Here is a 14,986-nt window from a genome sequence, read left to right as displayed (position 1 = left end):
CTGAATCTATAGATCAAGTTGGGAAGAAGTGACATCTTGACTATATTGAGTCTCCCTATCCATAAACATGGACTATCTGTTCATTTATTTAGTTCTTGACATTTTTCATTAGAGTTTTGTAGCTTTATTCATATAGATCTTGTATACTTTGTTGGCTTTATTGCTAAGTATTTAATTTTTGGACTGCTAATGTAAATGGTATTATGTTTTTAATTTCAAATTCCACTTGTTCACTGCTGGTACATAAGAAGGCAAGTGACTTTTGTATATTAACTTTGTATCCTGCAACCTTGCTATAAAATCACTTGTTTGTTGCAGGAATTTTTTTTTTTTACTTATACACTTTACTTATAATTTATATGTGTAGGTAAATTATACAAAGCAGGATAAGGAGAATTAGGAGTGCCAGGGTGTTCTAGGGTTTTTACATTGATTCTTTTGGATTTTCTACATAGACAATCATGTCACCTGCAAACAAATTTCTCCCTTCCCAATCTGTATAACTTTTATTCCTTTTTTTTTTTTTTTTGTCAAATCACATTAGCTAATACTTCCAGTTATCATGCTGAAAAGCAGTAGTGAGAGGGGACATCCTTGCCTTGTTCCTAATCTTAGTGGGAAAGCTTTCAGTTTCACAGCTGTAGCGTTTTTGTACATAGTCTTTGCCAAGTCGAGGAAGTTCTCCTCTGTTCCTAGTTTACTGAGTTTTTATCAGGAATGGGTGTTGGATTTTGTCAAATGCTTTTTCTGCAACTATTGATATGATTCCCATACGATTTTTAATGTATATATTAATAACAAGGTTGGATCACACTTCTGGGTCTTGCAAGTGGCACATAAAGAAAGGTTATGTTATAAATATGCTATGTTTCTTCCTCCATCCAGTCCACTATTTTATTGCCAAACGATGATAGATGAAAGAATATTTTGTTAACCTGAGATAACAAAGTTAAAATGAGATAGAAAAGTCGAAACTCTCTATAAGAGAAATATACTAATTCTATTAGAAATGCACTATAATACTAAAGCAAATATTTTAAATTACTATTAAAAGGTTTTCATGGATATTTACTATTAATCACCACCAATCTTCCTTGACCTTTTTGGGCAAGATATGATCAAATGATACCAGATACTTTTTCAAGTACTCATGGAGTATTTCCAAAATCATACCCTATAGTGTACCATACAGGAAGTTCCAATAAATATTAAGAATCAATATCATGTAGACTATATCTGTGGCCTCTATTTAACCAGGTTAGAAAACAATAATCAAAATACATCGAAATACACACGGAAGAGGAAATTCGAAATTAGATTTCTAAAAAGTTCATGAATCAAAAAAAGATCATAATGAATGTTTCATTTTACTTGTATAAATTTGGGCATCTTCTTCCTCATTTGCTATAGATTAATAGCAATCTCTGCTTCCTGGCAGAATCAAAACCTTCAATATTCTTAAGAGAAACTGTAACTTGTAGGAGGAAAATAAAGGCTGTTTGTTTTGCTCTCCAAAGGGAGATATGTGGGTTGAGAAAGACTAGCTTTGGCCTTTTCTTAAACCTATGAAAAAAATCTTCACCCTAACCTAAAATACAAGTTTTTCTCCTTCTTGCAAGCATAACTGTAGTTTTAGGTTAGCTAAAGCATGCTTAACTTCCTTCCCTGACTTCATCTTTATGGCATAAGTGGTAAAATTGGTACTTCAGAACAGAAAGCAAAAGCTGACCTCAGGTTGTTATGCCTTAAGAAAATATGCTGTTTAAAGTAGTTGAACCGTGTCTTCCTTCAGACATACTTCTAAATGCTTAGTATTTTGAACACATCAATTAGTAAAATTTTCCCCATGGAATCAACATGACATCACATAATACTTAATATTTTTAGAAAAATTCACTTAGCTATGAATTACCATTGTTTTACTATAAATCCTAAGAAACACCTTTTGTAGTAATTTGAAATGATAATTTTTTTTACTCTAAAGTGAGTTTATATAGCTCTGGTTGTTACACAGCTAAGAGTTATTTTTAAAGTCCCTGCAGGTCTTACACAGTACACGTTCCTTAGAGAAAACAGAAAGAAACAATGGTCTGGTTGTTCCAGATTTATAATCCATTAAACAATCCTGGACTGGGGTAGGACCCTTCTTCAAAGCTGTGAATCTTTTGATAGCTAAATCAGTCCATGTAAGAGAACAAGCAAAATAGCAAGGTGATAGAAAAGGAAGTAAAACTGAAAAAAAACCAAAGAATTAGACATGACTAATTGGCCACACTGCATCCCATTAATTTTACTTAATGTTCCTACAGCATTAAAACAAATGACATTAAACAAACAAAAAGTGACACTGTCTCTTTGTAGAATGGGGAAAAGATGTGATTTTTCAGAGGTGTTTAAATATCAATCAGTCAATAAATATTTATTAAAAAACATACCGTGTAAAACACTGCACTAGGCAATGGGGAAAATAAAAGAAGGCATAAGACTCTTCTATTTTAAGGTGCTCAGAACCTAATTGTAAAGATAAGATTTTCATGAGGCATGCAAGAGAGAGAGAGAGAGAGAGAGAGGGACAGAGACAGAGACAGAGAAAGAAAGACAGACAGAGAGGGAGAGGGAGGGAGGGAGGGAGGGTGGAGACAGAGAGAGAGAGAGAGGAATAACATAATGTATAATATTTATCACAAGGCGTAATTCATGACAAAATTTGTAATAAAGATTAAAAGTGATATAGAGATTCAGAAAAGATGAGAGTTTGTGAAGTTGAAAACATCGTCGCAATCTCTGAACATTCTTGTATTTTTATTCCCCTGTAAGCAAGGTTATTAAATTCCATTTCATCAAATCTTCAAGTTAAATTTATATATTTCATCCCGCATCTAGTATGTAGTACTCTTTTCTTCTCCCCTCTCTGCCGACACATCCTCAGTACTCACTGTTTTGGGAAGCTTGTCTTTCTTCCTTCCCACTGTCATACATACTTTTTCTTTCTTTCATGCTGCCCTCCCAGATGAGTGCAGCATATGGGAGCAGCTGCTGCTGGGTGCTTCAACAGCACTGTGTGTTCTTTGTCAAAAAAAGGTAATCATAGTAAAATGTCATAAACGCCATCCATCTTTCCTGCTAGACCATAAGTTCCGAGACTGTAGATAACACGTTTACCTTAATTTTTACTCTTCCTAGCATCTAGCATAGAGCTTGGCTTAATAAGCATCTTTTGAATGAATGAATGCCCAATAATATGTATCATAGCCTTTAAAATAAGCAAAAATCAAGGAAAATATCGATATAGTCTTCTAACATACCATTTGAAGGGCTGAAAGTTCTTCCGTTAGTCGAGAAATCTGTACGTTATATTGTTTTCTTGTGTTTGTAACCTATAAATTAAGATATTTATTAATTATTGAGGTCTACAATAAAGATGACTAATATCTAAAAAACATTTAGGATAATAATTTTGATGAAAAATAAGATTGTAACTTTTAGGGCATAAAAGATAAATAAGCACACCATGTATTAATGAGTCAAGAATTTATCATGACTGGAAGGAGAGTGAATAGGATGGTATGTCCCAAGGACAGTGGTAGTCAAACTTTTTGATCTCAGGGTCTTTTTACACTGTAAAAACAAAGATCTTTGTTTATAATGGGTTCTTTCTATTAAAATTCACTATATTAGAAATGAAAACTGAGAAAATTTCAAAATATTTATTTATTAATCCCTTTGTAAATAACAATAACTAAAGTCATTCAGGTTAACATAGGTAGCATTTTCATGAAAACAAGTATATTTTCCAAAATTAAAAATTTTTTAGAAAAATAGTATTATTTTACATTTTTGCAAATTTCCTTAATGTCTGGTTCAATACAAGACAGCCAGATTCTTCATACATCTACTTCTGTGTTCAACCTGTTGTACTGTTGTATATCATCAGCTTCTGAAAAACAACACTGTTTTCTCATTCTAATGAATGAGGTAAAAAAACGAAACGATATTTTACTATAATTCTGAAAGTCGGTGTAACCTTGCAAACTCCATGAACAACACTTTGAGAACTGCTGCCATAGAGCACATCAAGAGAAAAACGAAATTACATACTAAAAATGTAATTAATAACTTTTAAGGCACTTTTGTTTTATAAATAGAAGAATATTTTTATGTTGCACATCATATTTCAGTGCTAAGTAAATTACTTTGTAATGAAAACCCTTACTTGAATTAACTCTTAAATATGTTCAGAAACAGTACAATTTATGTGTACAGAGTATTTTGAAGAATTAGTCACAGCTCATCAGGATGGTTCCTATGACAATATTTTTTTCTAATATCTACTCACGCTTTTTAAAAAGATGGAGGAATATTGATACTGATGATAAATCATCAGTAAACATTTATGACTCAAAGGTTTTTGGTATTTTCTAGGATCTTATAAAATGGATTATTTCTAAAAGATGATGCAAACCTTCTTTAGAACATTTACGACATTGTTACATACTTTATTTGGTTACTTAATATGCGCTATCTTTTCGAAGGCTTGCCAAACATATTATGTGTGGGCCCGTTTTAGTTCTATTTAAGATTATAATTTGATGTAGACGTTTCCCATGAACAACATATTAAGGATCAATCCATCCTATTTTCAGTCAATGATAGTTAGCATATATTGAGGTTTAATGTGTTAGGAACTGTTCAGAGTGCTTTATGTGTTAATATCGCATTAATTCTCACAACAATCTGATGAAGTAGTTATTAACCCATTACAGATGAGGAAGATAAAGGCACAGAGAAATTAAGTCATGAAGGTTCCTAGAATATAAAACTTTTGGTTCTTATCAGCCCAGTCATATCTGTCTGTCTTTCACATAATTTTTAAAAAGTGTTCTGTCTCAGTATCTAGAAATGATACAGCTAACATGAGGGTTTATGACTGTAGTAGTACATATATTTTGAAATATTTTTACAATAATCCTGACAAATTCAGTGAATTAAACTACTCATACTTTTTAAAAAGAATGTGTAGGACAATTGACACTGATGGTATAGCATAGGTCATAGGGAATTTTCTGGAGGTAGTGTCTGATAAAGCACAATGTAAACCTTGTTATGTGAGCAAATATACATATCTGGGAGGTGGTTTAATGTAGTTGTGGTTCAGAAGTCCCTAAGGGACTAAACTCCTCTCACTCTAATTTCACTTTCTTTATGTAAACATTTTCTTCTATAATTTTATGGATAGTAAGGATATTTATAAACCAAATAGTAAGATAAATTAACAACAAACGAATAGAAAAGGCATTGATGATGCTAATATTGCTTAACTGGATGAATACAATTTTGATCACCAACTTTACGCCGTGAGTTAAGATCAAAATTTAAGAAAACAACGTATTTTTTCACAAATTAAATTTTATTTCTTTGAGAGATATCTGAGAAATAGCTATTTCCACATTTTAAAGAAACAAGCTATTGTCATATTTAATTTTATAGCCAGAACATAAATATGTAACAATTTGGTCATTATATTTATTTTAGTTAATAAAAATAGATACTTGTAAAGTCAATAGACACGTTATCCCCAACTCAACAGGTTAATTCTACATATTTGCAGGATATGTCAAATTGTAATAAATGGGGCAGTTATCACCAATACAGCCAAAAATTTTCAAATGAAAACATTTAAAATATATTTTAGAAAAATATAAATGGATATAAGGAAATATATATTACATGTTCTATATGATATTATATATATACATGGTTTCTTTACAAAAATAATACCTACTCTTTGAAACTCCAAACACTGTAGAATTATATTATACAGAAAATGAAAGGTTCCTCATTATTCTACCTTCCAGGCTTAGCACTATTCACAGGTTGGTGTATATATCTCCAGAATTTTTTGTTTCATGGATAATTACACCGTATCATTGATAACTTGGTATCAAATGAAAATTCAGAGGATAACACTAAAATTAGTGGTTATCTCTGGTACTTGAATTATAAGTGATTTTAATTTTCTTTTACATATTTTCCATTTCTTTTTTATGTAAGCATTTATTATTTTTTAATAATAATAAAAAGGTTTACTTAAAAAAATCAATTTGGCAATAGTATTTAACTCAGTGAGGGCAGGGACCCAGCAGAATGCTTGGTACATACACAGAAAGTGCTCAATAGATACTTCTTGAGTGAAGAGTTGGAATAGTAGGGAAAGGCTGGATACAAGGAAATCAAAGGGAATCCCTGAGAAAGGAAAGCTCTGGGAGTAAGAGAGGGAGTTCAGTTTCAGACACGCTGAGCTTCAGATGTCTGTAGGACTATTTAGATAGGGAGGTAACTACACTTTTAGGAGGCAGTTGAATATTCATGTTTGTAGAAAGGTTTGGACTGAATATAGTGATCACATCACTTTTGAAAAATTACACTGAGATTATTTAAGGATTCATACAAAAGACAACCCTCTATCACCTTAAAATCAACGTGAATTTATTTCAGGATGAGAAAATCAATTACAGGAGTTCTTTTACCATGAGTACTTGGACAAAACATTTTTATCATTAAAAGCCACAGTTTATTAATATCTATTTTAAAGATATGTTATCAAGAATATTTTAAACTATGGCCAAAGTTAGAGTATTCTCAACCCCAAGAATAGGACAGGGGTTCCTGTAGAAAGGATATACCAGATTATAACCCAGGTTTTAGTTTGGATGCTGCCTCAAACTAGAAATTTTATGTCGGGAAATCACCTAATTTCAGCCAGACAGTGACAAAGCAATATATTTCTAAGAAATACTTTTACATGAAGAAACATTATACATGACTTTGTAGGAATGAAAACTCGACCACTTAGTTGCTTGGGAAAAATGCAAGCATGTTAGCTTTATTTTTTTTAACTGATGAACTTTTTAAAACCAGTTTATTTCAGTCTACCTAGAAGAGAAATAATACTGCCCACAGAAAAATATAGGTAAGAAAAGAGTTAACACCTGTATTTTATCTAGTGGGGGAACATACAGTGTATCCAACTATCCTATAGGAGCTCATTTTAAAAGAAAGGAGTATTAGTTTTCAATTATTTATGTTAATCACTTCACATGGGGTCTTTATGAATACATAGGAAAGCATTTTAATGTAAATATTACAGTAAAAATGAAAACAGGAAATTTCTGCTTCTGCTAATTCGTGTCTGTGACAAAAAGACGAAATTAAAAAATTACAAGGTCTGGGGCAGGGAAAGTACAAGATGAGAGGGGAACATCATTTATGCAAGGAAGCTAAAGAGACAATTTGAGGATAAAAAAGAAGACTGATGATAATGGATTCCAACATAAAAAAATAAAAAACATCCATAGTGAATTCATAGTGATATTAAAAAGGAGGGGAGAACTCTTCTTCACTAAAAAATGAGAGCTAGTAAATGTCTAGAAAGAATGATAGAATTAGAATATAATCATTTTTAATCACTCCATATAATATTTATTTCAGGCAAGGATAATCAATGGATGTTAAAACCATTAGTTGAAAGATTTTGGTGGGAAAGGATACCTGCTTGGTCTTCAAGTATCTCCCCCAATTACTTACAAAGTACACAATGGAGAGATCTGATCTTACCCCCTTAACCATGCATTTAGGCTTAGCATCGCCAGTGCACAACCTAACATTCAGCTTCCTGACATGATGAAGCAGGAGATATACATATCCACTCTGCCAGAAATGACCTGAATCGAGTCAAAGAAGCAGTCACATGAATCCAGATGAGGAATATTCTGAAGGAAAATTGGCCTGAATTCTACAAAAGATTCTTTGTCATAGACAGAGGAAGGCAAGGGACTGGGTTAAATTGAGGGAGACTACAGAGACACGGCAGTTAAATGCAATGACGCATAAATATGGACTGGATCTTGGATTTAAAAAATCAAACAGCTATAAAGGACATTTTAGGGAAATTTGAGTGTGAATTGAAGTAATGTTATTTTTTTTTAAGGTATGGTAATACTGGTGTGGTTGTGTAGTAAAATGTCCTTTTTCTGAGGAAACAGATGCTAAGATATTTAAGAGTGAAGTGTCATAATGTCTGCAGTCTACGTCTGAATGTTAGGCAAAGGGGAAGAGTGTGTACATATATAAAGAAAGATGGAATGGGTGTGGCGAGAGTTATCTGGGGGAAGGGTAAATAAGAGTTCATTGTACAGCTCTTTCAACCTTTTTATGGGTTTGAAAATTTCTAAAAATAAAAAAAATGTAAAATCAATGGGAAACAATTTCTCACAGTGATTGAGAGTAGAGCTCAAGAATCAACAGACTTGCACTTGTTCCCAGTTCTGCTACTTCCTAGAGGTAGAACCTTAAGCATGTTTCTTAACTACGCCATATTTCAGTTCTCTCATCTTTAAAAGGGGTTTTTGTGGTTTCTTCCTCCTAAACTCACTTTTACACTTTCAAACTTTACCACACCACTTATGAATTGATTCATATCCATACCAGAGGAAAAGGCAAATATATGTATGTCTTCCCGTCTCTTCACTCGAAAGCAAATTTACATTCCCAAGACAGTTTTAACTTTCATAACCCTCACAATTCAAACCAAGAAACATCTCATTACTTTAATACAAAAATATTAGTTTTGATAACAGAATTGCAAACAACAACACAATTCACAAATTGTATATGTTTCAGAATGATGTGATTGAAATAATGCTGGGGTCAGTACAGCAAGGCGAAGGTACGGGTCCAAGTGTTGGCTTTAACTAGTATACAACTCTGAGCAAGTCAATAGTCACTCATGGGTTTCAGTTTCTTTACCAACAAAATAAGAGGTTAAACCTGATTTCTCCAGTCCTCCAGTCCCAAGATACTCTAAGATATTGCAAACAACAGTAGGTTTTCTCTTCTAGGCATTCTCAGTTCCTTTCTGAGCCTTCTTCTTAACTTTACACTTGAGGTGTGTTAATCTTCACTACATTCCTCGCCTAAATCCCACTTCCCCTGCCCTCCTCCTCTTCCCCACTCTAGCCCAAATGGTAGGAACTGCCATCCTGAGATGATTTTTATTTGAAATTTAGCATAATTGATGAAATCAGCTGAAAGTTAATTAGCCAGGTCTACCAGGCAAAAACTTACGTGGCATTTAGTCTTAAGCTGTGAAATTTTGTAAAATTTTGAATTTTAAATATAATTAAAAACCCCTTACTTCCTTCCTCGTTCTTATGGTGGCATCTTGCACAAGCCGAGAAATCGTTTCTTTCATTTTCTCTATATCTTCTTCTTTTTGCTTCTCCTCAAGCAGAGCCTTCAGAAAATAATCACTTGATGTTATTATAGATATTATTAATAAAGATAACATAATAACATAATAGATGGATAAAAACCTATCCTACTCATAATATTTGGATAAAAAACCAATCACTTTCTTGAAAGAAAATATCTTATTCTAAACTTCTGGGACACTTCCACTTGGAGATCTTGTCTAAGTTATAAATGATATTTATTTTTCCTAACCTCCTCATCTGACCATGGCCTAACGAAAGACTTATTCTTTTTCTTTAGTTTCTTCCTCTTCTCCTGAACCTCTTTAATATTGGACTACTCAAGACGTAGTCCTTGGTCTTTTTCTGTATCTACATCTATCCCTCGATGGTCTAATCCAATCTTATGGTTTTAAATATCACTTACATGCTGCCAATTCCCAAATTTACATCTCTAGCTCAAATATCTTTCTGAGCCCGGAACTCCTCCAATTTTAGGCCTGACTGAATATTTTTTTATCATCACATAAGTGGCCCTGCGTTCTGATCCCACTATCTTCCAAAGCTACCATACACATTCCCATTTCTATTTTTTTTAATTGTTTAATAAATTTCTTCCTGCTTAAATAGGTAAGCTGGTGAGAAGTAACAGCTGTTTTGATGTAACCACCTTGTGGAGGAGAATGGGACAGTGAGGAAAGGGGGAAGCATCCTAAGTAAACTATGCCAGGCTGTGCTTCTTGTCTATCTGTATGATCAGTTGAGAGAACACCTGACTTCTCAGAACAAGCAACTGAAGGTGGGATCCCTCTAGCCATTAAGCAATGAGTCAAGAGGGAGCTTACTGCTGTAGCCATAAACAGCGTCTGTAAAAGTCTGTGGAGTTAGACTTGGGGGAGAAGATTTGAGGGATAGGCAATGAGTGTCACTACTACCTTCTCTGTGTATTGTGCTCTACACAAAATGTTCATCTTTAGCGACCTGATGTTAAAAATGCTCATATGACTAGCCTTCAGGGGGGAGAGAGAAATAATTTTGCCCTGCTCTTAATTTTTCCAACTAACTTCGGTGTTCAAAGCTATTCTAAAGCATTTTACGTCTATTTTTATCGACCATTCTAAGAGACAGTATTTAGATCACAGAGGAGAATATTAGCTAAAAGACATGATAAGCACCTTAGCATTCTCACAGTTTAGATATGGATAATTATTTCTTTTTTATTTCTTACTAGCTTCTTAATATGCAACTTACTGCTTGTTTTGTTTTTAATAGCTCTTGGAAAATTCTCTATCATATAAAATAGGAAACATAGATAAAAGTATTTCCTTTGTACTCCCCATATTTTCCAGCAGACTATGATGTATATACTAGGCATTCAATAAATGTTGGTTAAATGAAGCAATGATTTAATGATCTCTACATTAGAGAAGCAGTAACACTAAAACCAAATCTATCTACTTTATGACTTCTATAAACAATATACCATTCATATGGAAGTGGTAAAAGACAAAAACTATGATATTTGATAGCATAGGAATCACAATTGTTAAAGGGATGAAAAAAGAGTGACATAAAGGCGCTAGGTAATAAATCTTTATAGCTAAGTTTAATTCCTGTCAATTAAGCTTCTGCTCTATTAGATCAATTGTGTAGGTGATAAAGAGCAAATAAAGATGAATAAGATTCATCTATTCAACTCAATAAAATATAGGGTATACTGCAGTAAAGTGCTAGAACAGATTTTTTTTTAAAGTATGAGGCTATAGAGGATGAAGATTAGTTACAGGAGGGCTGGAGACATAAGAAAAGTCTGATATGAAACTTTTGGGAGGGGTTGACATTTTATCATATTTTATGATATTAAGTCTTAACATTAAGAAAGTAGTATGTCTATTAATGCAGAGCACAGCAATTTCATTTTCATGTGTTTATTCTGTAGTTGTTGATTCCCTTACTATTATGTCATATGGGGAGAGCGTTTAGTAATTTATTATTTATAAACATGTTCAATAGTTTTCTTACCTGATTCTTTTGAAGGTTAGCTTCTTCTAAGAGTTGCATGCTATTTCTGGCTCTTACAATAGCTTCATATTTCTCATTTTCTAATTCATTGCACTTTGCTTGTAAATCTCTGGTATGTTTTTCCAGATGTGTTTTTTCTGCTCTTAACTGGGTAGCTTCTTGGATTGCCACACATAATCTAAAAATTAATCATCACATTCTGAAAGTTAAATATTTTTAAAAGGAAGGAGGGAGACAGGAGATTTACTGAGCATCTATTATAGGACAAGCATTATTCCAGTACTTTCACACATATTTTCTCATTTGATCTACACAAAAGTTCTGTAAACTAGGTTTCATTATTTTCTCTTAAGGAACAACAAACAGACTGAGAGAGGTTAAGCATCTGATTAAGGCTGTACGGCTAATGAGCAATGGGGCTGAGACTGAGCCTAAATGTTCTGACTCTAATGATGTTATTTTCTGTGGTATCACAGTGTATTATATAGTTACACAACAATGTTATAAAGCAAATTCTGAATGAATAAATTGTTCTCTCTGTTTACTATATAGTGTTTATTTTTTCTTTTCCTTTTTTGCTTGGTTCCCCTTCCCCACTCTCTACCTAGGTAATCCATGCTAACTTACTAACGTATATCTTCGAATATTTTTATCCATGTTCATAAAATCATATACATATAAATATGCACATGTATGCACATAAATACAAAGTATATACACAGTTATCTATAGGTTTTAAACATAATTTTTTGTGTTATAAAAATTAAGATCATAGTATACACCCTTTTCTGCACTTGCTTTTCTCATTCAACAATTTCTTGAACAAATTTCTTCAAGTAGTACATTCAAAAGCTCTTTTTTTTTCCTAGTCCAATAGATATAAGTTCATTTCACTGTTAATTTGTAGTTCCCTGATTACAGGAGAGTTTAAGCATATTTTAAAAGTTTGTTAGCCATGTGAATTGTCCTCTTTGAATTTCCTCTTCATATCCTCTGCCCATTTTTTCTGATGGGTTATTCACTTTGTTTGTTCCTTTATAAGAGCTCTTTGAATATTAAGATATTAACCCTTGGTCTGTTCTGTATGCTGCAAATATTTTTCCCAAATCTACTTTGTTGTTGTTGTTGCCTATTGACTCTAGGGAATCTTTACCACACTAAAACTTTTTATTTTAATACAGCTAAATTTGACTTTTTTTTCAACTTTCGGGATTTCAGTTTTTACAAAGATGATCCCCCTCATCCATAAATTGTTAACGTAATTTCCTAGATTTCCTCAAAAGATTGCCATGCCTTTAATATTTTTACCCATAAATCTTTAATCCATCTGGAATTTACTTCTGGATGTGCTATAAGAGAGGAGTCCAATTTAATTTTCCTCCAAATTGATAGCCAGTTGTACGAGTACCTTTAGTAACTGATGAATTGAAATAATTCCTTTATCATGCCTAAAATACGCAAATATCATGGTTTACTTACGGATTATCATGTTTCACTGATCTATTTGTTTATTCTATGCCCAAGTCTTTTAATTTGATTATAGTGGCTTTATAACATGTTCTGATATGGTCTGGTAAGACAATTCTTCCTTTACATTCCATACTTTTTTTTGTTCTTTTCAGGCATTTCTTTTTTCTAAATGGTGCAGGAGAGCTTTCTCTATCCTCTCCCCTCCCGACCCTCCCACCACACACACACACAGAAGTACCGGGGGGAAGCCTTCTTGCTCCAGCACACGTCACCCTCTCCTTTGGGAATTCAGAGAACTCAGTCTACATTTTATTTAATTCCTCTATTTTTAAAACATTGTTGTTGTTGTTGTTATTTGACAGATCTTAATTCTGAATGAAGTAAGTTAAGGTCTACCACCATTTTAGTCAGGGTTCTTAGTTGCCAGCAGCAGAAGCCAACTCTAATTTAAGCAGAAAAAAGGTTTATTAAAATGGATATTGGTAAGTTCACAGACTCCTCGGGAGACCTGGAAAACCAAGTTTGAAGCTTTGCAGCAAGGAACATGCCCAAAATATCACCACAGGATTGGTCTCCCATGAAGAGCTGTGACCTGAGGAACTTCCCACACATGGAAGGGAGATGAGACGCAGATGGCCAAAACTAATGACCATAGATAGTCGTATTGTCATCAAATCATCTTTGCATTTCCTAGCTTTTGCATCACATATTTAACTGTCCTATTATTTCCTGTATTTAGGTTTATTAATGTTTCATCTTTTTCAAAATGGTGCCATTTTTCACTACATAAAGTCCCTCTTTATTCTGTTCACTGCTTTTACCATTAAACCATAACTTGCGTGATAGTTACTCCTGCTTTCTTATTGTTCATAGTTGCTAATATTCTCCACTAAAACCTTTATTTTAATTTTAAACAAATCCTCTTCGTCTTTCCATTTTTGAGATCTTTGCTCTCGTTCATTTAGTTCACTTTAATTTTACGTTTTCTAAAATAACATATTACTAGGCCTTGCTTTTTAACCAAAATCTGCAACTCTCTGCCCTTTAATGGAATTCAGTCCTCTCATACTGTAATGTAATGATTTATATACATGACATTATTCATTCCATCTCCCTGTGGTTAACACATTTGTGGCAGAAGATGAAGCAGCCTCTACCTCGCCCACAGGGGCACAGGACACTCGGCACTTCGCTAGCATTAGTTCACTCTGGTACTTCCCCATGCCTTTTGGGGGCCAGGCAGAGCAGGTGGACTCATGAACAGCTTAAGGCAACTTCATCTCCCAAGAGCCCATGGGTCTCAACAGGGCAAGATTTGTTTAGGACTCTGTGAGTTCCAATTCTCGGTCAAGGCTCTCTGACACTCAAATCCAGGCTTCACAACCACCTACGTCAGAAAAAGCCTTGCAACTAAAGGTTTCACATGCATTCAACAGTCTAGCAGCCCCAGCAACTGTTTGGCTCTGAAAAGTCAGATTGGTGTTAGGAACAGAGTTATAGTAAAGCAGATTCAGATCATCAGCCTCATAATTTATAGGTTTCCATATTTTATAACATAAAAGATGTATTACTACTATTCTTATTCTCATAAAGGCACTTTTATACACTCTACAGCCAAATCTTAGAAGAATCTTTTCTGTCAACTCACTAAAATTGGGCCAAGTTCCCCCTAGTAACAACAATGAAAATAGCAAACACTTGTAAGAACATTCTTTGTGCTAGGTACTTTACATACGTTAAAGAAAACATATTCCTGAATATCTCCAACAATGGTATAAGATAGGTTGTATTATTAACCTATAATGTAGGATATGAGGTTATATCATATAGCCTATGAGGTAGGTTACATCATTATACTTATTTTACAGATGAGGACACTGAAGTACACAGAGGGTAAACAACCTGCTCAAGGTTATTCATCTAGTAATTGGTGAAGTCAGAGTTTAAACTCAGTCAGTCTGGGTCCAGAGTCAGTGTTCACTAGAAGTGAAATCCACTCATTCAGATTTCATTGTTTCAAGTCTCTAGCATTTATTTTCATAGCATAGAATGCTACTAAAATAACAGAAACAAAAATCTACAACCACTGACTTTTTCTGTAAGTTCAAGACAAAGAAGTTCAGGAAAGCAGTAAAACAATCAATCAACTGCTGAAAAGTTTAGAAAAATGAAAAACAAAAATCAAAAAACCCCAGCGCTTGAAAATTACAACTCCTTTCATCAGAATCTCAAGTTAGCAGTTAAAA

At 33.5% G+C, this 14,986-nt stretch overlaps 1 protein-coding gene across 5 annotated transcripts in view; it reads right to left on the bottom strand.

Annotated features, from left to right (window-relative positions):
• The window catches only part of SCLT1 (sodium channel and clathrin linker 1), a 145,490-nt gene that overhangs the window by 52,592 nt on the left and 77,912 nt on the right, over positions 1-14,986 (bottom strand). For all 5 annotated transcript variants that reach the window (XR_011537170.1, XR_011537169.1, XR_011537168.1 and 2 more), the window contains exons 12-14: positions 11,271-11,448; positions 9,194-9,292; positions 3,306-3,377 (exon numbers count right to left, since the gene is read on the bottom strand). Coding sequence is in view for 1 of the 5 variants with exons in the window: in XM_008521413.2 (XP_008519635.1) it covers positions 3,306-3,377; positions 9,194-9,292; positions 11,271-11,448 (349 nt within the window). In the remaining 4 variants the exon portion in view is untranslated. The remainder of the gene's footprint in view (positions 1-3,305; positions 3,378-9,193; positions 9,293-11,270; positions 11,449-14,986) is intronic.

Source organism: Equus przewalskii, chromosome 2 (assembly GCF_037783145.1).
Source record: "Equus przewalskii isolate Varuska chromosome 2, EquPr2, whole genome shotgun sequence".
Taxonomy (NCBI): Eukaryota; Metazoa; Chordata; class Mammalia; order Perissodactyla; family Equidae; genus Equus; species Equus przewalskii.
The sequence above is the reverse complement of the archived record's forward strand: the minus strand, read 5'-3'. Positions and strand labels throughout refer to the sequence as shown.